At 36.4% G+C, this 23,090-nt stretch overlaps 1 protein-coding gene across 1 annotated transcript in view; it reads left to right on the forward strand.

Moving 5' to 3' along the window:
* The window catches only part of LOC110383457 (acetyl-CoA carboxylase), an 87,720-nt gene that overhangs the window by 4,575 nt on the left and 60,055 nt on the right, over window positions 1-23,090 (forward strand). The window contains exons 2-3 of the mRNA XM_064042611.1: window positions 3,880-3,974; window positions 4,482-4,648. Of these exons, the coding sequence (XP_063898681.1) occupies window positions 3,880-3,974; window positions 4,482-4,648 (262 nt within the window). The remainder of the gene's footprint in view (window positions 1-3,879; window positions 3,975-4,481; window positions 4,649-23,090) is intronic.

The following is a 23,090-nucleotide window of genomic DNA, read 5'->3' on the forward strand; positions in this document are numbered from 1 at the left end:
TTATATTTTGACACCTGAACTGTATACATATTTTTAACACGCTTTTTTTCCATTCACTTGCGCTAACAAATGCATAATGGTCATATTTCACGCCATGACTTTATAACCAACGGTCGCTTGTAGGGAAACAAGATTCATAGCCAACATAAAAATAAAGCAAACATAAAAGTAACATATATATTAAATATTTAAATCACAAATAAAATCTAAACCCCCATTAAGAATATTAAAAATTAAATCATAAAAAAATAACCGTAATAATATTTTCCTATCGATAGCAGAGACAACTCTATCAACCACAGAATGACTTAACAAATGTCATTCAAAGTCAATCTCACACATATATTTGCCCTTTATTTCACTTCCGAAGATTTATCGTTCGTCCTATTTCACCTTCACAATTCTCATGCGACGGCCGAACGAGAAAAGTCAGTATCTGACACCGAGTCGACATTTGAACTCCGATAACCGTTAATTTAGATAACGAAAAATAACAAGCTATGAAATAATCGATATCGGTACGAACTCTTCCTCATCACTAGTGTTTTTACTTTTTTTTTAATGTTGCACGCGTTATGGGTGTGTTTTTGAGTGTTGCCAGGTGTATAACGAATTTTGTTTTTGGATGTAATCAGGAAAAAGGTAATATGGTTTTAATTTTTGTATTATTCTAATGATTCCGAATGGAATGGTTTGCCCAGTTTTTGAAACGTTAACTGATAACTATTAATATTAGGTACCTATCTAATATTTATGATATCTTATATAGATGAACACCACACAACCAATTTGCTTATAGTCCTGGGACTGATTGTAAATACAATTATAAAAAAAAAACTAATATTACCATAGAATTTTACCATAGAATGTGTAGGTAGGTAATAAGAACTCGTTTTTTTTTTCTAAAACATAAAGTTGTCGCATAAGTAATTTCTCTTTCCAAGCTCAGGGACTCAGTAATGGACCTAGGAGTTAAAAAATAGTTTCTAATGTCCTTGGGTCACCAAAGTATTAAGAGAATTGTAAAAACGAGAAATGAAACGTAATTTTTCTACAATTTTCTTATTCATTATCCATTTATTCGAAAGGTGGTACTTTACAAAGCAATATCCACGTTTAATATGATCATCATGAGGGTTCCCGATAATGGCATCTTCCACCGCAGATGGAATTCCATCGATTTTCATCACGAAATACCTCAGTGAAGTTCTACTTATATGATAAAGAAAATATGACAGAAGACCTATTTTGAGACACCCTTGAAATATTTTAGTAGTAAGCAAAGTAATCCCTACTAATATTATAAACTCTGTCTGTCTGTGTCTGTCTGTTACGCTTTCACTTCAACCACTGAACTGATTTTTAATAAAATTTGGTACAGAGGTAGAGTTGACCTTGAGAAAACACATAGGGTAGTTTTTATCCCGGACTTTTGAAGAATTCTCTTGAAGACGCGATATAACCGAACTCTACGCGGGCGAAAGCCACGAGCGGAAGCTAGTATTTAATCGTTTTTAGTAACAAACAGGTTAGTAAATAGGCTTATGTTTTATTTTGAAGGTAATCGTGAATCCAATCAAAGTATTTAGTCGGTCCGAGACCTAACCAGACCGTTGTAATGTGCGCACTACCATTCATTTCCATAACTGACTTATAAGCCCGATCAAGTGGACTAAAAGTTTGCAGAGTGCGAATTAAAACCTGAAAACAAAAATTCTTTCACAACATTTTAGCATTCTAGCCGCCACCAAATTAAAATTTTGTTCGGCCATTGTAAACATGAGGCATTATTTTTTTGAGTGACTTTTGTTTTAAACAATACCGAATAATAAAACAGAATAATTGAAAAAAAATAACAAATTGTTGTACCTACTTATTTATTCGCGATTTTCAAAAAATAATTGTGAAAAGTGTATTGTAAATCTTCGTATAATATGTTCACCTTATGCTCGCCTTATTAAAAGGTACCTATGACAATTTGTGCTTCTGCCATTATTTTTGCATGGTACTCGTAATAATATAGGGCGGAATTGTAATGCAGGCAGCTCGGAATTATCGAATTATCCAATACCTACCTTGCATTGATAAAAGCCTTCTGAAACTATTCTTTAAGCTGTCTTAATCAGGCTTGTCTTATGTCCATCATCTCCCGAGTCTTTTCCCAACTATGTTGGGGCCGGCTTCCAGTCTAACCAGATGCAGCTGAGTAGGTACCAGTGTTTTACAAGGAGCGACTGCCTTTTTGTGCCTCGAAAAGTGACGCTATTGATTCAATTATAATTCATTGAAATAAATGACGACACTATTTAATGAGAACGCAAATTGCCTAAAGATATTTAGTAGTTCAATAAATTAGTGGGCTATTGTATTCAAGGCCTCGGAATAAGCAAAGTTTTTTTTGACGCCTCACAAATTATTTGTTAATCAATATATTTTATAACTATCGCCAAGTCAATAGTAGATGGAAATCCCTAGAATCGTCATCGTTATCACCATGGAGAACAAAATGACTAGCGGAGATGTCATAACGCAAAATCTCCTAAGAAAATAGCGCGACAACATGCGGGTGCGAGGGGGACGAGGAACGTTACTAGCTCCACCCTTACCGTCCACGGAAGCCGCCCATTTCTTTCAAAATAAAATCACCAATCAATCAAGACCAATCTTTGACAGATTGGTCTTGATTTGACAAGGAACACGAACGTCTCGTTAGTTCTGGTAACTGATCACGCCTACAGTACGTCGCTTGACCTACAAGAAGGCGCCTGACCTACCTTCCTTATGGCATCTCCGCTATCTTTCCTTCCTCAGTGGTCGTCAGCCTAGAAATGACCACTGTTGGACAAAGGCCTGCCCCAACCTAGTCAAGCCCTAGAATAGTCTGAAAATAGGTTTTACTACAACTTACATAAAACGTTATCTTTATGCATAATTATTAATTGCCTTAAAGTGATAACCTTTTTACATTGCGTACTTGAATGGTTAAGGTCGTCTGTATTATAACTGTAAATATACTGAATCAAGCGCAGCGGAAAGCTTTATTCTTACATTGATAGAAATACTACATAACAATTGAATACTACCTACAGCTGTTCCCGATGCGACTTTCTGCATCAGGATAAAAGTAGACTATAGCCTTCCTTGATGAATGGGCTAGTTTTTGCAAGAAAGACAGAGAGAGTGACTGTCGTATTTATTAATTAGTAAGGAAGTCATATATGTTAAATGTAGCTACATAATCTATGTTATTTTAACATTCCCCTGAATTTGCTCTGCTTCCCGGACTCGGACAATAACATATTATAAAAGCGACAAACAAATACTTACGACGGGACGTAATAGTGTAGTTTTATGATGATGCTCGTATCGTGCTCGCACACAGAAAAGTGCCTACCAAAATAGTTAATGCAACAATCAATTACAAGTTATTGCTATACAAAATAAAATAGGCGTTTAAGTTTCATTATCACTTTAAACTTGCATAAAGCCAGAAGCTACACGTAACGGGCCATACGTACGCTAATCGCCAGCTATATCTACTTAAGTTTTATCCTCTTATCTTCAGTTTGAACTAGGTATAGGCGCAGACCTATTGCCAAAGTTAGGTGTAACCTATTTCTCATCGGTTAGAGCTGGGTTTTCGATTCATTTAAAAGCAGTTTTGGCTTTGTTGTGAGATTCTTACATATCTTGTCTTTCCTGACTGATTATTGTCTCTGAGCTGAAAATGAAAAATGAAAGTCACTTTAATATATCTTACGAATAACGGACGAACTGAACTTAACTTTAAGCTTTTACTTAGCCACGAGCTCATCTGTCCCCCAAAGATGTAGAGTAAAGTTATACATGAACTTTTAATGTAATTTTTATTACTTTCAGATCAAAAGATGTCTGAACAGCAGGACCAAGCCCGCTGTTCGTCAAGTGAGAGCGACAATTTCGAGAAAATCGATTCCGAAGAGGCAAGAGAAAATGTAAGTAAAGCTTTTATACGTTCTTTATTTTGTTAAGTAAGTTTATTTTCTTAAAGAATATCTTAAGGATACTTACTGAGGTACTTTATGGATACTCAAGGAAGATGTCTTGAGCTTGAGCTTTGATTTCGACTCTTTCGATGTTAACTTCGATTTTTACACTTGTAAAACTGACTGTGAGCTCTTTATTTCAAAGAGCGTTAGGTATTACAAGTCCAAGTATATATTGCGCATTAAGTAAATGTACCTATAGAATAATCACTGACCATCCAACGTACTTAACTAGAAGAATCTGAGGTTAGCTGCTTAACGCCGTACTTAATAGAGTTTTAAAAGAAAGTAAGTAGGTACCTAATTGTCTACTGAGCTGGGAATATGCTAACTTCAGACTGACAATTTTACTTTCTTAGAAGGTGGAGTGATGAAACTGCCAGAAGAAACTTCTGTTGTCCGCAAAAACCAAGTTTAATCAATCACCAACTAAATATCCCCATTTTCAAATTCCAGGGCGGTGCCGCCAACTTCGTAGTCGGTGAAGAAGAACAAGAACATCCTGATGACGCACCAGCTCACGAGGGTCGGGACTCCTTCCCGAACGCCCCTCGGCCGAACAGACCGCGGCCATTGACGGTGGCGCAGCAGCTCGCTCTAGCGGAGAAACGGAGCACTCTCAGGTATGTTTGCTAACGTTAGCCGATAGATGGCGCTGTTTTCAAATTTATGGTGGGGTTTGATTTTTTTTGTTGTTACTTCATTATCATGAAAAATGAAAATAGGTAAGTTAAAACCGCTTTCAGGTTCATGTATTTTCTCTCGATAGGTACATACTATAAGAATTAATATGGTTACGTTTTCTTCATAGGTATTGTTAAGAATTTTAAAGTAACTTTAGATTTATAAATTTAGTTATTTATTTTATTTAGTTATTTTAGATTTATAAAGTAAAAAAGTGTAGGCTATGTAATGTTAAGGTATACCTACTTAATTATGTACTTATCTACATAATATTATATGAAAAAGAGTAATGAATAAATTAAAAAACAGAACCATGGACCACCGGCAATTTTTAAAGTTGTTTGATTCAAATAATTCAGATAAAAAGCTAAATAATACACGTAGGTACATGCGTTATAGCCGTGGGTCATCAAGTAGGCTCTTACTTTCAAGTGGATATTTCGTAAAGTGAATCGCCTATAGGCAATTAATTAGCTAATTGACAATCAGCACTGATTACCTATCAACACAACTATCAATCAACTTAATGTTTACACTTTAAACTAATTGCAACCAAAGAAGCTAATAAATAGGTAAGTTAATGGAAGAAATAAGCTAGAATCTTCGAGAACCTAGGCAGTATGGTTGTAAGACTTTAGCCTGTCCTATGGGCAAATACAAAATAAATTGACATTGACATTACTTAGTTTTTTTATGGGCAATCATCAAATGCCCCCCCTCACTGGAGGTGCAGCACGCATGAGGGAATTTCAGCAGTCTCATCTTACTGACTGAAACCCATCATGTTCCTTCTTAAGCCCTTAACGTACCTATTTAAAGCCTTGGTTACTCTTTCGAACAATCCCGCAGCCCCAACAGGCACATAGCAGCAATTCGATAGAAAACGCCTGCAAACTAAAAATACCTAACAGCATTAAAACGTCAAAAACATACTAATATTATTTCCAGCTATCAAAATGCATAACTCGTCGTTTTACGCAATAAGTACCTAATACCTAGGCGGCCATTGTTGTGACGCTACGTTTTCGCGCCAAAGCCTCCCAGTGTTCTCGTGCCATCGCGAGCGGTGCACGTTTGGATATTTTTCAACTAACAACACCGTGTAAGATTTTTCGAAGTGTTTTTAAACGCAGTGTTGAATGTGTCATTGTGTTTGAGTGGTGAAAATGCGCGGGAGATTCGCTTTTTGTTTTGACGTTTTAGTAGTGTTGATCGTTGAGAGTTATTTTATCTAATTTGTTTCTTTTTAAAAATTAATCGAGTTATTACCAGTGTTATTTAGTAGTTTTAAATAATAAATTATTGCTCCGAATGTCGTAGAAATAGGAATCGTTTTAGGTATAGATAATAATATGAAGAATCCTTGTAATTTAAACATTTTTCCTTGTTTTAACGTAGGTATTGATCTGTCCATAACAATATTTATACATCGTTAAAAAGGTTATTTACGCTACTAAACACCATTTTAATGCAGGCACTTGGTTACAGAAATAATTTATATTATAAACTAGCTTTTGCCCGCGGCTTCGCTCCCGTCAACTGACTTCTCTACTTTACCCTATTTTTTTTCATAAGAACCTTCTCCTGACAATAACAAACACAACAAAAAAAAGAATTAGCCAAATTGGTCCAGGCGTTGTTGAGTTGTGCGCTTACCAACACATTTTGCGATTCATTTTTATAGTATAGATTTAATTATAAATTTATTTATATTAGAAAGAAAACAGCTGTTAAATTTAAAAACCTGGTAAGTAAGTTAGTTATTTTAAAAAAAAACTTCGAAATAACCAATAACTAGGGTTTCTCGTTTTTTTTTGGATTCCGTAACTCAAAAATATTTTTTATGTAACAAACCTACATAATCATTGGAATTAAATCTAATCTGATACTCAAAATCGTAAGATACCTATCGTAATTTTTGCACCTTCCAAAATTACTAAAATAAGGAAAAATAACTTCATTCAGTACGCACCTACTTGGTACAGTTCCCTATCTAATCTTATAAGACTGTGAGTCATAGACCACATGTAAAAATCTGAGTAATAAAATGTTATCTATTGTATCGATACCCAGAAATAGAATTCGTTTGATTTCTTGTAAAAATGTGTTTTTTCATCTAAAATGTCACTCGTCAATGACGTCCGTTTAATGTTATGACACCTACAATTTTACTCGGAATATTAAGATGAGTAAAAACCAATGTTTAAAAACATAAAAATTAAGTCGGTATCCTATCGGGATCCTTAATGTTTTTGATAAGTACCTACTAATCGACTTTCCTACATGACATAGGTACAGATACCGGCACGGATATTGGGCTCTCGGCGGAAGAGTGGGGATCGCTTTGCGCACCCGTACGCACGCATAAGGCAATAAGGCAGTAAATCGCTTCTGCGCAGGTGAAGGTCATGGCTCGATATCCGTGCCGATAACTGTACTAGCCATTTCTTCGCGGTTTCGCCTCCTTAACCCCGACGCAAAACGACGGGTGTTATAAGTTTGACGTGTCTGTGTGTGTGTGTGTGTGTGTGTGTGTGTGTGTGTGTATGTGGCATCGTAGCTCCCAAACGGATGATCCGATTGTAATGCGGTTTTTTTTGTTTAAAAGGTATGTCAGTCGGGAGTGTTCTTAGCTATGTTTGGTGGAAATCGGTTCAGGTCTTCAAGGTCATCAGCTCGTTTGCTAGATGTGATAGGAATGTTACACGCTCAGTTTACTTGCAAGTATATGTGGGATCTGAAATTTGAAACACTAATGCCTTTTGGAACCACTGAGCTGGTCTGCTGTTAGGGCAGGAAGGTAGGAGACGTAACCCTGAACTGCCTTTTAGTAAACCCATCGAGTTTGGGCTCGTTGAATTTGTCTTGACGAGTTCTCTTCATGTTTCTGATTGACGAGAAACTGATGCTGGAAATGGGATGTGGCGGATGAAACCCTGGAATGCCGGAATGAAACGGATAAACCGATTTACATTTTTGCTGAAAATCTAGAATGTCCAAAGGTTAATCTTTATTGTTTATCAATCTGTGCAATTCTCCCAGAGCCAGTTTGTCATGAGGATTGTTAAACAGCTTCCTTTGGCCGAGATCGCATATAGCGACCCCATCTTAAGATAAAATAAATTAAATGAAAGAAGGAAAAATTAAGGAGCTCCTTTAAAAAGCATGAAATAAAATTAAATTATAAATTTAAAACCCCGACCCAAAAAGTACGCAATAATTATGACAAAGGTTAAAACGCTAAACCCTATACAAAGCAAAAATAACTTTTAACACTACGTAAACTAAATTTTGACGTGTCGGGGGACCGCTTTTTACCTTCATAAATACTTACATAAATCTAATGATACCTACCTAATTACAACATTCGTTTAAAAAAAAACACGTATCTAAAGTAATGAATTAGAGCGGTCCCCCGACACGACAAAATTTAGTTTACGTTGTGTTAAAAGTTATTTTTGCTTTGTATAGGGTTTAGCGTTTTAACCTTTTGTCATAATTATTGCGTACTTTTTGGGTCGGGGTTTTTAAATTTATAATTTAATTTTCGTACTACTATTGGGAACTACTGATAAAATGGGGATAAAATATATATAGGTAAGTAGCCAATGCTACTCTGGCATAATGCAGCTTCCCAATAGTAAAGAAATTTTTCAAATCGGTTGTGTAGTTTCGTAGACTTTAGGGTAGATACAAATATAAAAACATGCATTATCTGAAATATGTAATAAATCATCGGCTAGTCATTCCTGATGAATTATGAAATTTACGAAAGCTAATTTCATAATTATAATTCCATCAATATATTAATTACCTATATTAATATTAATGAGTAGGATAATGACATCTATTTCCTAGATATGAATCGAAATGTTTAAAAAACAGAAGTAAACTGTCAAAGTTGATAAAATGGGGATTGTCATCTAGCCTGTTAATCAGGGATGATAAAAATCATGATATAAAAAAAAACATCAATCGGATTTTTTCATCTTTTGTTCGCTGATCTTGTCAAAACAAGTCGGGAAACCGATTTGTCATTAAAAATGTATTTCTTAAAGTCGAATGTCACTCAGTATCAGTCGTTCTCGATATTATTAGATAAGAATTTAGCTTTTTTACCACTGGTGTACAGAGTCCTCACTATTCATTTAAAAGATCTCGATCGATCTTCTTTTATAAATGTACCAAATTTCTAGGTTTTATCGAAAAAGGTTTATCCGGGCAAGCAAAGTAAACTCACCTAAAACTAATAATATGCAGGTATGGTACCTAAGTATATGCTTTGTACATACTTTCGTTGTAATGTGTTACAAAATCGCCAAAATGTCACGTTTCTTCTTATATACCTACTGTACGTACATACATGAAAACATAGCTATGAACAATGTTAATTCAGCAAATTCTTAAACGATTATAAAATGCTGAATTGAGGTACTTATTTTACGTTTGGTCTCGTACTGTATCCGTCTGCTTAGCCTTTTCCCACCTATGTTAGGGTCGGCTTCCAGTCTAACCGAATGCAGCTGAGTACCAGTATGCCACATGAAGCGACCGATCTTCACAACTCAATTAGGTACCTGGGCAACCCAATACCCCATGGTAAGACTGGTTGTCCGACTTACTGGCGTCTGACTACCCCGTAACGACTGCCAAAGATGTTCAAATAATAACCTTTGACGCAACGATTTCTTATTTTGTCTTGTATTGTTTATTTTCAAAAATGTTTAATTATTTAACTACATAACCGTTTACGACCGGAAAATGTCGAGTCGGAAACCATGTACTTACTTAATAGATTCACCTTTTTGTTCAAATGTAGGTACCAAACTTCTTACGTAAGAAAATATGTAAGTGGATTCTTTAACTAAAACAAATTATTAGCTACGGAAGCATAGAGCTATACATTATGTCCTTCACAGTTGTTAAACTTTACACTTTACTTAATTCATTAACCACGTACAAATAAACGTATTGACGTCTTAATAAACACTATACTTACCTACGTTAAGAATACAGGAGTTGACAAAAACTGAACATTTGTATAGGCCGATCACTTACAGTGTTTAAAAAACCCGCCGAGTATGAGACGGACTCGTGAATGAATAATTCCGTAGAATAGTCTCTAAACTTTGCATAAATTCCCTTTGTTTTACCGCTAAAATATTTATTATAATCTAAGTAGTTTTCAGTATATTGGTTAGTTTTGTCAGGAATAGAAATACCTATAGCATCTGTTAAAAAACCCGTAACAACGGAACAGTGTTCTAGTGACATAAATTTTCTGTTCTATGTACGTAACTACCCTGCCTAAGATAGAGCAATAGAGTCCCATTTACTCCTTTGTCTGACCTGCGACCTGTCTAACCATCTTATATTTTCATAGCTTCATATCAAAATACCCCTCCCTTTGTGGGTGCAGCGTGAGGGAGTGTCAGACTCTTACTGACTAAAACCCACCATGTTCCTCCTGAAGCCCTTTCTGTACCAGGGCCGCGGTAACTCGCGCGAACAATCCCGCAGCCCCAACATGCTTTGGGCATAGTTATAGGTAAAGCTTAAGATACGGACCAAAATAAATGGCTGTTTATTCAAAAGATAAAGAAAATCCATTTTTAATGATATTTTGAAACGTTTTTGATTGTTTAGATTTATCTTAATAGTCATCTGCATTGTAGTAAAATTCAGACATAATGCGTACAAAATGGTGCGCTATCTTTATGACCAGTTTTTTTTAAAAAAAAAAACGCTAAAATTGACACTTGGAATGTTCTTAGATTTTACTTTATTTACTTAGGTACCTACTAGTCGTTTTAACTTAGATAAGTATTTCACAATTATTTCAAGACCATGTTTTTTTCTATAATGGTGTAAGAGTGGGTGGACCTCACTTTAATATGGAGCGAATGCGTTGCACAATATGCCTTTTAAATCTGTTATTAACAGATTTGAAAAAAGCTGTATCTCCATATTTTTTCTTGGAAGTATATTTAAATCTAAGTAGGTATGTAACAAAGAGGAAACATATTTTTGTTTCCACCCTTTAGGCTCCTAAACTACTGCACCGATTTGAAACTTTGGAAAGATACACTCTTCCCGAGTAACATAGGCTATAATTTTACCCGGTAAGGGAAGTAGTTCCACGGGACGCGGGTGAAACCGCAGGAAAATGGCTAGTAATACCTAGATAAGATTGAGTGATGCAATTTTGCCTAATTATATTTTTTTGCCTTCATTTTTGATGACTTTTAAAACTTAAAATATCAGTAGGTTTGGCTCGAATAAAAAAAGCACCTACATCTTTTAAATACCTCAAATCAAACTGATCCCCCGTTTTGACGTCAATATAATATTATATACATACCTATTTATATCAGTTTGTATTAAAGGATTTTTTGGAATTTTACCCTAAAAAACTGACACGTAGTACGATTCGTAGGTAGTATTGGTATTCCATGGATTTTCCTTGTGCCTAAAAACTTATTAGGAGATATAATAATTGCTATTATTAGGTACAGTTTATACACTATACAGGCTGTTCATTTTGAGTCAGCTATTGAAAACACTTTGATCTTCAAAAAAATTATTACTTATCCTAGTTCATTACTTATAGGTAATAAATGTGCATTACTTAAATGATTAAAATATGGCTCTTACTTACAAAAAAGAAAAGCACAAAGTATTTTCTAAGTAATTTTACCAATACGGTTGAAAATTATTTAAGAAATTGGGTGCCAAATAAACCAAAGACGTATTTTATTGGAAAACTTGCTCTATTGATGTTACTAATTTTGTAAACAAATTAATAAATAATGACGTGAGAAATAACCAAAAACGGGTTTATTTAAATATAAAATCTAAACAAATTAAGGTCGTATTACGCAAATGCTCGAATGCATTTCATCGTATATTTTTTTTTATTCTAAGAGACACAATGGAAAATTATATTAACGTCATCCATCATTTATTTAGATTAAGATTATAAAAGGAATAAAAAAAAACTTTAAGGCATAAAGAACCGACTAACTAGATGTAAAATTCAAAAAATATGAAAAAAAAAAATCAGTGTTCTTCCAAACTATTAATATTTTATGCTTGTTTAGGATCTTTGTTATTTTTAATCGATCGATAATAACTCGATAATTAAATAAACTAATCGTTTTGAATCATCCTTTTTTTTTTGTTGTCGCTGGGTAAAAAATGCTATTACGCATGCCCTTCCCGTCGGGGGACGGGAGAGGGGTATGTGGGACTCCCCGGTAACGACGTTCCCGGTATACCCACTAAAAAGGCCCAGCGGCACTCCGACCTCGCCTGAGAGGAGGGGGTCTGGGAATCTATGACATCCAGTCCCCCACCGGCGATTGCCCGCCTTACGGCAGGCCCCTCATTCCTCCCCCTAGTGGGGAGGGGTCCCTATGATGGCCGGAGCACAAGAGGCGATCCTTGTAATACAGGCGGTGACACCCCCGCGCCTGTCGCCCGCTGATCACCCCCCGGGGCAGATGGGGACGGACGTTGTGTTCGCCGTCTTCCACCCCTTCTTCGTCTGCGGAGCGGTGCTGCGAGAGGGTCGTTCTCCCGCAAGCGCTCTGCCGCCTCCTTTTGTGACATGACGTCCTCACAGAAGGAGGCTACCGCGTCCCATGCCTCCTCACTTCCCAGCATGGCACCAATCACACTGGGGAGCGAGAGGTCATCCCCGACCACTGCCACCAGGGTGCGGCGGGGTTCAGCCCACGATGGGCACACCTCCAGTGTGTGCTCTGCCGTATCCACCTCGGCTTCACAATGGTGGCACTTTGGGGTCTCCTCCCTCCCAATTCGGTGCAGGTACGCTCCAAAGCAGCCATGCCCGGACAGCACCTGCGCCAGATGCATCGAGAGGCAACCATGCCGCCGACCGAGCCATCCATCCAGGACAGGCCCGATGGCATCCAGCGTCCGGCGGCCGAACGTTGACGAGGCAAGGTCCTCGGCCCAGTGTCGAGTGATTGCTTCCCTCGCCTCCTCACGCACTTCTTCCCGTTCGATTGGGTCCGGGTGCCGGTCTAGCGCCCTTTGCGCCGCCGTCCAGTCGTACACTCTGGCGAGCACCCAAGCTTCGAGTTCCCAAGGAGGAGCACCCGCCAGAACGCACGCCGCCGCGAAGCTCACTGTGCGGTATGCCCTCGCCACCCGCTGAGCAATGGCCCTTTGTGGCCTTCGGATGGCAGCGGCGTTCCTCCGACCACACAGTGAGTCTGCCCAGATTGGCGCCCCGTACAGGGCCATACTCTTGAGTATGCCAGCGTATAGACGCCGGCAATGGTCGCCGGGCCTCCCGATGTTCGGGAGGAGCCATGAAGGGCGCCCGCGGTCCTCATCAAGCGCGTCGACAAGCCACTGAAGTGTGCGTTGAAACGCCACTTGCTATCGAGGACTATGCCCAGATATTTCATCTGGGGCTGTACCCCAATGCGGACACCCTCCACATGTATATGAGCATCGGGCGGTTGGTGCTGCCGAGGCCCATGGAAGAACACGGCTTCGGTCTTTTGCAGCGCCACCGTCAGCCCTAGGCGGGAGATTCTGTCCACCACTAGTGAACCGCCCGCCGAGGCCAAGCTGGCCGCCTCTCCAAAATTTCTCCCCCGGGCAATCAGAAGGGTGTCGTCTGCATAGCAAATGACAGATGTGCCACGGGGGAGGTTGCCCCGCAAAAGCCAGTCGAATCCAATGTTCCACAGGAGCGGCCCTAGAACAGAACCCTGTGGGACACCGGACTCGACGCCGTAACTTCGGAGCTGGCCCGTCTTGTCCACAAGGAGGACTGTGCGGTCCCTCAGGTAGTCCGTCAAAAGTCCCCGCAAATACGGAGGCACCCCGTGGAAGCGGAGGGCCTCCAATATGGTGGAGTGGGGAATGGAGTTGAAGGCGTTGGCTATGTCGAATGACACAGCCAACAGTCCGTCTCCCGCATCCATCGCCTCCCTCACCTGGTCTTTTAGTCGGGACAGGGCGTCAACTGTCGAACGCTCAGCTCGAAAACCAAACTGAGCGTCCGCTAGATCCGGGCCGATTGTGCTCAGATGTCTGTTGATTCGGGCGGCGAGGATCCTCTCGAACTTTGAATCATCCTACGTTTGTCCTACAGATACTAATATCATCAGTCAGTTTTAGAACTAGCATCGATCGACACGTATCAAACGTGCTAAGATTTAAACAAAACTTTTAATAAATAAAATAATATAGCATTTTACCTTAAATCTACCTCAATTTTTTACTTTAACACTCAAGAAATAAGTGCTAAAAACAGTGCAAGTGAAAAAAATGAGCCATTTATGAACATTTTCGAATCAGTGTGTGGTATCGCGAACGTATTTTTCAAAATGTTGAAACGCAGGACTTCTAAGCGTTTTGTGCTCGGAGAAAATGCTGAGCCTCAGTCTTTTGATGATGAGGAACCTACTGAGGTTCTGCCGAATTTGGCGCAGAAGTTCCAGATGACGTTAAGCGTGGACCCTGAAGAGAGGGAGGGTCATGAGGAAGGACAGAGACAACAGGATGGCAGGCTGTTAAGACCTCCTAATAGTGGGACTTTGCAGTAAGTTTTTTTGTGAAAGAATTTTAGAAATGTATTTTTTTGTTTTTATTGTTATTGTATTTTTTAAGTTTTTACTAATTTGTTTGAACATCCTGTTTATTTTATTTTTTTTGTTTTGAGCGTGTTAGGGTCGTTTGAGTTTTTTGCAAATAAAATATGGTATTTAGTAGGTTTTGAGAAGAATTCGTGTAAGGTCTAAGTATACTTGTCCAAAAACCTTTCTCATGAATCTTCTATCGATTGATGAAAACTGCAGGAAAAATACATACGTTCAATAGTTTTTGTTAGCTCACCGCAAACAATCTTACAGACGACTTTAATATAGGTAATAGGTATGTGATGATTACCAGTCTTTACCAAAAATGGGTACCTGAATTAGGTCCTCAAATAATATCTAAAATCCAAGAACAGGTTTTTTAGAGGAGCTTCTATAAATAAGTCGTCATTAAGTACCTGCCTATTATATTTTTATTTAAAGGACGTATCTTTAACCTCTGAATAATAAATTAAAAGACTTTGTTTACCAAGGAGTAGGTATACGAACGTTAACCTTAATTTTTTGACTAATCGTTTCCCGCGGTTTCATCCTCGTCTCCTGAGAACGAAGTGTTGCGGACGCAAGGCAATAGGTAGGGATGAAATACATAATAGCCTATGTTACTCGGGATAAGTGTAGCTTTCCAACAGCGAAATATTTTTTCACGTCGAGTCAGAAGTTTTGGTGCCTCTAGGGTACAAAACAAAAAATGGTTTATTATATTAAAATATAGTATCGTAGTATAGATCTACTAGTACTTAAGTAAATAAAAATCTAAGCTTTGAAGAGTTTAGCTTCTAATCACCTAGCAGACTTAATACCTGTCTAACTAGATTGGTAGACCGAGGTCAGGTAAAGACGCTGTCAGTTTTAACTAGATCTTTATACCTATCTTGGTTTCACTCGCGTCTGTATATGTAGCCTTTTTGTTGTCCCTTGTCTGGATTCATACTTAATAACTAGGTATCTCAGTACTTCTTTTTCAACGACGCGACGTCAAAAATCATCAAATGACCCCTCCCACTGTGGGTTAGCAGCGGTGAGGGAGTGTCAGACTCTTACTGACTAAGTACTTCTTACCGTCGTGTTCCGTCGTAGGTCTTTTATGTACCAGGACCGCGGTGACTCTTTCGAACAATCCTGCAACCCCGGCAGGACTATCTAAGTACCTACTTAAGGTACGTTTTGAATTCTTGCTTCCAACTGCAACTGCCGACCGCACATGCCGCGTTTGCATAAAGTCTATATACCTACATCGATATTTAGCAGCGACTGCACGTGCTGCTGCCGCTTCGATCCAAAACGCTGTCATATAAATACATACAAACCAGTAGTGCAGCTGCGGCCGACTTCATGCTGTCGCGGCAGTTGCAGTCGGCAGCTAGCATTCAAGACGTACCTTTACTGCTAAGTTTTGTAAAAATCCGTTCAGTAGTTTTTGAATAAAAGAGAGAGAGACAACAAACAACACTAAAATTAATATAATTCAAGAAATAAACACTTTGTTTACTGCCAATAGTTTTTCTATCAACAATTTAAATAAAACATTGTAGCGTAAACAATTTTTACATAATTGTTTTACTTACGTAGATAGATTATTAGATAATACCTGTTTCCCTTGGTGTTAATTTAATAATTTGTTACACTTGATATTCTTTACGCTATTTAATTATTTAATTCGTTACGGATAATAAAAAAAAGAATGTTTTAAATAGTTTTTAAAAAGTCTTCATTTTGCCGCCATGTTATTTAAATGTCAAAATTAAATTGAGAATTCTGGCAACATTGTTTTAAAAGGGGTGTGAAATCATGGATAAGGTTAAAAAAAGTATCGATACTTTTTAAAAAGTGTCTGAAAATGTGTCCCTTTTGACGAGCGGTAAATGTGATGAGATAATTATTAAAATATAAACGGTCAGAAGGTAACTCGTTTGTGATAAACAAGCAGTTCTCTTCAGAATTTTCATTCTTTCGTCATCCTTAAGTTCTTATCGTTCAACGTCTTATTCAATTGATTTAGCCATTACATCTTAAGAATTCCACTGTATTATAGTTTACTCGCAGTTTTATTCGCGTCCCGTGGGAACCACTGCCCGTACCTGGATAAAATATAGCCTATGTTACTGGGAAAGAGTTCAGCTTTACAACAGTGAAAGTTTTTTTCAAATCAGTCCAGTCGTTTTTTATCCACTAGCTTTCCGCCCGCGGCTTCGCCCACGTGGAATTCGGTTATATTGCGGTATAAATCACAACTATAAGAAAACTTCTCATTCCCACGGAAAAATCTAAGAAGCGCGATGTAACGCTGGATACTATATTATACGTTTTCCCTTGTGGAGCAAAAACATGCAGATTTTGGGCACTGGAAACCCGGGAACACGCTACATAGAGCTGACCATGCGAAAAACAATGTTTTTCTAAGTGTACTCCAGCAACCCTTAGAGTTTGGCCTTGTGCTTTATTAATGGTCATTGCAAATGAAACCCTTATAGGAAATTGTAGTCTTTTAAATTGAAAAGGGAGGTCTGTTGGAATAATCGGAATCCGAGGAATGAGTACACTTTCACCCTTTGCTGCGCCAGTTAAAATAGTGGCTGTAATAATGTTCCGCCCAAGCTGAGTGACACGCAGCCTGGTACCATTACACAGTCTAGGGGCATCGAGATTACGCATGAACACCTACTTTTAGTTTTAATTTATGAGAAGGCACCCCACTTACCTAATACTTATACCAATACTTAACTAATACTTATACCAATTAGTAATTCGTTGAATTATAGTTATTTCAGGATAAGTAGATGTAAAAAAAACAGTTAAGACGATAAAACAAATTGTACGTCATCTCTCGGGAATTCCTCATTTTCGAGGATTCATTATCGTATAATTTAGCTTCTAAAATATGTTCATATTCGTTTGCAATATATAAGTAGATGTAAAAAAACAGTTTAGACGATTAAACAAATTGTACATCATCCCTCGGGAATTCCTCATTTTCGGGGATTCATTATCGTATCATTTAGCTTCTAAATTGACATGTTTATATTCTTTTGCAATATATTACCTTGTTTTAAACGACACACAGCGCCATCTACAATCCATCCATCAAGCAAACAATATTTTTGTTTTCCCTCGGGAATATCTATTTTTTTCGGGATAAAAAGTACCCTATTATTTAATCCGGACTTCTAACTTTACGTCTGCAAAATTTCAAAGCAATCGGTTCAGTAGTTACGGCGTGAAAGCGGAACAAACAAACAAACAAACAAACAAACTCACTTTCCGATTTATAATATTAGTAAGGATTACACACAAAAAAAATTGATCTTCATGATATCAATATTGCAGAATTAGTATGGATTCGCTAAGAATTTTGACCAAAACAATCATTGATCTAATTAAAGTATAACGCACTCGGTAAATATTGGCTTATTGCATCAAAATATTCGATTGCACTAACCTATAACACGATATCGGCAGTCCGGGGTTAAACAGTATTAGCTCAGATAACAAGTCTAGCCTTGAATGTATAGAATAAACAGAGAACAGTATATTTGCTTAAAGATTTACCGCGAATATTATAGCTTAGATAATATTTTTTGGATACATGCTTTTTAAGAGCTAGAAGAGTTTTGGCGAGGAAGATGATTTTAATTTTTTAAAATCAAAGTCAAATAATTTATTTCATGTATACCTTTATAAGCAGTTATTAATGTAAACAATATAAATAAGGCTGATCCAAGTTGAGCAAATCATATAATATGTTTGTTACTCTTTCTAAACTGCTGCTTAACGCGAGTGAATCCTGGGGTGAAAGCTAGTAGATGATAATATTATCACTGCGTGAATGACTAACCGCAAAATGCTGTTAATGGTAGTTAATTATAATGATTATTTTTTATTGTAAGACGCTAGAATTTTCTCAGTATATATTATACAGTAAATGCATCTGCGTGAATATGCGTATGATTTTTCCTGCACTGTGACCTACGTTTTTAAACAAACAGATGCGAACAGTATTACATCACAAGTCCAAACAAATATTTATTATCCCTAGATATGCGTAGGCCTTCTAGATTATTCATTTCTTAAGGAAAACTGCTCGTTAAGTTGCAGTACTTGCAACTTTCAAGGAAACTCCTGTGATTTACTTTAACTTAACATTTGCTTACGAGCGAAACTGTCGCTTATCCTAAACTTAATTTATATGTTGTTTCCTCACTGAAGTAAATAATTATATTGTTTTTGTGCGAACTAAAAACGTTTTTTTTAGTAATCCTTTACTGTTATTTTGGTGGCTTAGCTTATTAAAAAAATGGTAATTTTTAACGTTTGTAAGTGCATTTATTTTATAGTTAATTTATAGTCGGATTAAATACGTCTAATGAACAGATTCTAGAACATAGGTACATATACTATTGCAGTAAACAAAATCAGATAAATGATTAGTGTACTCAATGACGTATTGATGATATACTTAGGCACCTTAAACTTAGCGTATGCGTAAAAATATTTACATCCACGTCAACTGTCTACGTCTATTTGTATATCAAGTACTGAAGTTAAAAGTTTGTTTAAGTATACGTATTTAAATAGGATGTGAGTGGCTAAAGACTGACGATGGACACTACTGGTTCGATTTATCCTCATCATCATCATCAGCCCTTTTATCCTCCCACTGCTGAGCACAGGCCTCCTCTCACACGGAGAAGGATTGAGCATTCATCACCACGCTTGCTCAATGCGGATTGGTGATTTCAGACTTTATAGTCCAGGTTTCCTCAAGATTTTTGCCTTCGCCGTTGATCAGTCTAATGTATATTTAGAAACTTATAAAAGTTGCATTGGTACTTGCCTGACTTGGAATCGAACCCACACGCCAGCAGGTCAACCTACCCAAAACTGTCAAATTTTAACAATCGAACATTAACTTTCCTCTATTGTGATAAGGTTGAAAATCTTTTGAAAAAATTTGACTGTTTTTAGTAAGGTGATGTGCCGTTTGTACTAAAAAAGGAAATGAAGATTGTACACTTCTAAAAGGATTTTGCCTACTTAAACAGATTGAGACAACTTATGTAAGGTTTCCGAAATGACATCATTTTGTCTGTACTTACAAATTTAACATGTGTAAGCGAATAAAAATGTATTTTAATGGTGTCAATGTGTAAATGAGCGCAAATTGTTGGTAGTAGTAATTATGAATTGCTTAGGCTATGATTTTAGCGTCAATGAAAGCAGGTGGACCTAGTATGACTGAATTTAGTAATGTGGGCAATTTGTTTAATTAGAATACGTTTAGTTAATTGAAATTAAACAATGCGATATTTACTTATTTATTTAACAGTTTATGAGACTAGAAGAAGAAAAATAGACCAGTTTACTATAAAGGAACTGCTTATTTCTTAAGAAATCTCTTCCAGCTGGCCCGCTATGAATATGAATATGAGTTAGAATAAAAAAGAGACGTTCACGTAGAGATAGATTTATTTCTATAAATACTTATAGAATCATTCTATATCTTTAGAAAAAGTTTAGTAAAGTTAAATCGTTTTTCCAATATTTAATCCAAACGATTGTAACGTGCCACTGAGATTTCCATCAGTAAAATGCCAGACAATTACTAATTTCTAATTCTTGTCATACGTGACACTTCGTCATAGAATAAAATTATTATATTAGCTATTCAATAAAACATCTGGACTTTAGTATTTAGATTAGATTGCTAATACAGTCATAATGTACTAATAATCGAGAGTTTATGCGACCAAGACGAATTGAACCTGATTGGTTAGTAAATGTTGTACATTGCAGGATCTTTTTATTTTGGTTTATTTTTCGATATGTTTTCACATTTCGCATATAACGTGACTGTATTTTGTTTTGTGACTTAGCTATCATTCATTTGTTTATTTATTTTTGTCAAGATTCTTTCATATGTGTTGTGTATTTTATGGTGAGCTGCACCATTTAACTATAACGATAGCCGAACCATTTGCAGTTGTCAAATCGCTGATTTGACCAATGTACGGCAAGTATACGGCTGGTTATGGTTCGGTTATCGATATAGTTAAATGGTGCAACTCGCCTATAATCTGCAGGTTAAGGTAAAGATGGTATTTTACGGCCATTCATTGTTTGCGATGGTTTAGACAGCAAGAAACTCCATGATTAAGTATTAATTTATCTACATAATCGCTTTTAAGTTGATAAAAACACATACAATATATGATTCTGTATTTTGTAATGTTTTTTTACTGCACAGGTCTGATACAAACGAAGAGCCTTGGTAATTATGAAGTATAGTGTTTAAATATTTTGTATGCATATAAAAAACAATGACGTTTTTATGTTGTTTCTTTCGTACCTAAATGCTTCTTTTTAAGATTTTTGTCTATAAATAGCTCATAGAAGGTTTGTGGCTGATATTCTTTAGTTTTGCGTACTTAGCGTCAATGGATATACAGGAGATATCATTATCTATTGACTAGCTCCGCTTTTTTGACTCTGGTAGAAATATTGTCTCGCTTAATTTTACTTTTTTGCGAAAACGTGCTGTGTTCTGAAAGCAAAGATTTAACATATAATAAGCATAGCATGAATACTTCTGACAAGTAGGTAAAGAGTACTTCGTCTCAACAAGATCTGAACGAAGATATGACTTTTGGATGAACAAATGTGCAAGAAGTCAAATGACTGACTTCAGAAACACAGTCTTTTGAACTGTTTGCCTATCAACAGAACAAGTTTCACATACTATTAAGCATTGTTCTGAACGAAGATATGACTTTTGGATGAACAAATGTGCAAGAAGTCAAATGACTGACTTCAGAAACACAGTCTTTTGAACTGTTTGCCTATCAGCAGAACAAGTTTCACATACTATTAAGCATTGTTCTGAACGAAGATATGACTTTGGATGAACAAATGTGCAAGAAGTCAAATGACTGACTTCAGAAACACAGTCTTTTGAACTGTTTGCCTATCAGCAGAACAAGTTTCACATACTATTAAGCATTGTTGCGGATATTTGATTGGTCATGTACTTATGTTACTTGCGTGCGGCTGAGGTACTTATGAAAGCAAATATTATCTTGTTATACAGTTGACAAGGTCGCTTTAGGATATGGAATCATAACCGACTAGGTAGTACCTACTACTGGTTTTACTCGAATCCTATTTGGGCAGTTCTTGGAAGTTTTACTAAAATAAAAACGCTTCAGTGATTTCATACTGCAGACGTTCCTGATAAAAGTAATATCCATTATTTTGCAGGTTACATATAAAATGTTAAAGCACTCGTTAAAAATCTTTGCCACTTGAAATTGGCTAATGGTATCTGTGCAACTGTCAAAATGTATAACAACAAAATATTTTTAACAAATAATTTCATGAAAATGTGTAGCTATCTATAGTTATTTTGCTAGGTTTCATAGTAGATAATCCGTGAAAATGATACGTGACATAAAAATTCTAAGTACCTATACTAGTATTTATATAATTTGAATTTCTACGTAAAACTCAAATAATTACACTTATAATTACAATTAACTTACGTAAGCACTACGACAAGAGCGAATTAATGAGTACTTGTGTTTGATAATTACTATTCCTTCTCATTTACAATTCGTTTAAAAGTGTTTCGGAATTTTAATTATTTTATTTTTGGCCATTTTTATGAAACTATGTAAATGCTTATCAGTTTTACTTCTCATTATGTAATGTGAGAAGTTACTAAAAGTAGATTTTGACGTTTGTATCTATTGTTAAGAAATTATGACCCTTTACGTTATTTTATTAGGCACTCATGAAAATTTTGATTTGTTCAATTACTTTTGACGTTGACCGTACATACATATATCTACGAATTAAATTGCCAAATATCGTGTCAACAGATTGTTGATGAACATAGTATCCACTTTAAAACTATTCAATCTGATTTATTTATAAGACTTGTTTACTATCTAACTTTGTTCTGCGTTTCAGCCAGTGACTTTAATAATAGTTTTGTTTGAAACAATGAATCAACACACGTGGACATGCCAATTTTAGTTTGGGATTATAATCTGTCTCTAGTTTGCACCTACTTTAAAATACGAAGAGATATAAAAGATTCTGCTAATATTCCGCGGTTTCACCCGTCATCCGAGGGACTTATTCCCGTACTGGACCAAATATGTTACGAGCAAATAGACTAACTACCTAACAGTTTAAATTATTATTATTTTTTTATTTCAAATCGCTTCAGTAGTTTCGAAGCCTTTAGGACGCAAACCAACGAACAAAAATAAATATTAGTACAATTGTATATATTAGAATAGATAGAATGTTTTTTCTGGAATTTATAACAACAATTAAAGAACTGAAGCAATAATGATTTACTATTACGAATGACGCGTGCAATTGCATGAATGAACCAATTATATTATCAGTGAAGCTAATTGTCGATAAGTTAATAGGTAGCAAGTTTTTAACAACTTTGACTCAAAATACTTAGAATATTGGGATAACTTAGCTCTTCGTCGCTGTTTCCTGAATTCATTCACTAAGTACCACCTACTCTCTTACTTTTTCTTATTACTGGTATTTTCAATTTGTGTAAACATTTGATACACATAATAACATTTTCAGTTTTAAGAAACTCGTACAGCAAGTAATTCTTGTTTACTCTAATTGTTATTTAAGTACGTTATTATTGCACAGGTTCTGGCACTAATTTTAATTGTTGTTATGTGAAAAACCTGTTTCGTTGTCTTATTCAAAG

Source organism: Helicoverpa armigera, chromosome 29 (assembly GCF_030705265.1).
Source record: "Helicoverpa armigera isolate CAAS_96S chromosome 29, ASM3070526v1, whole genome shotgun sequence".
Classification (NCBI taxonomy): domain Eukaryota; kingdom Metazoa; phylum Arthropoda; class Insecta; order Lepidoptera; family Noctuidae; genus Helicoverpa; species Helicoverpa armigera.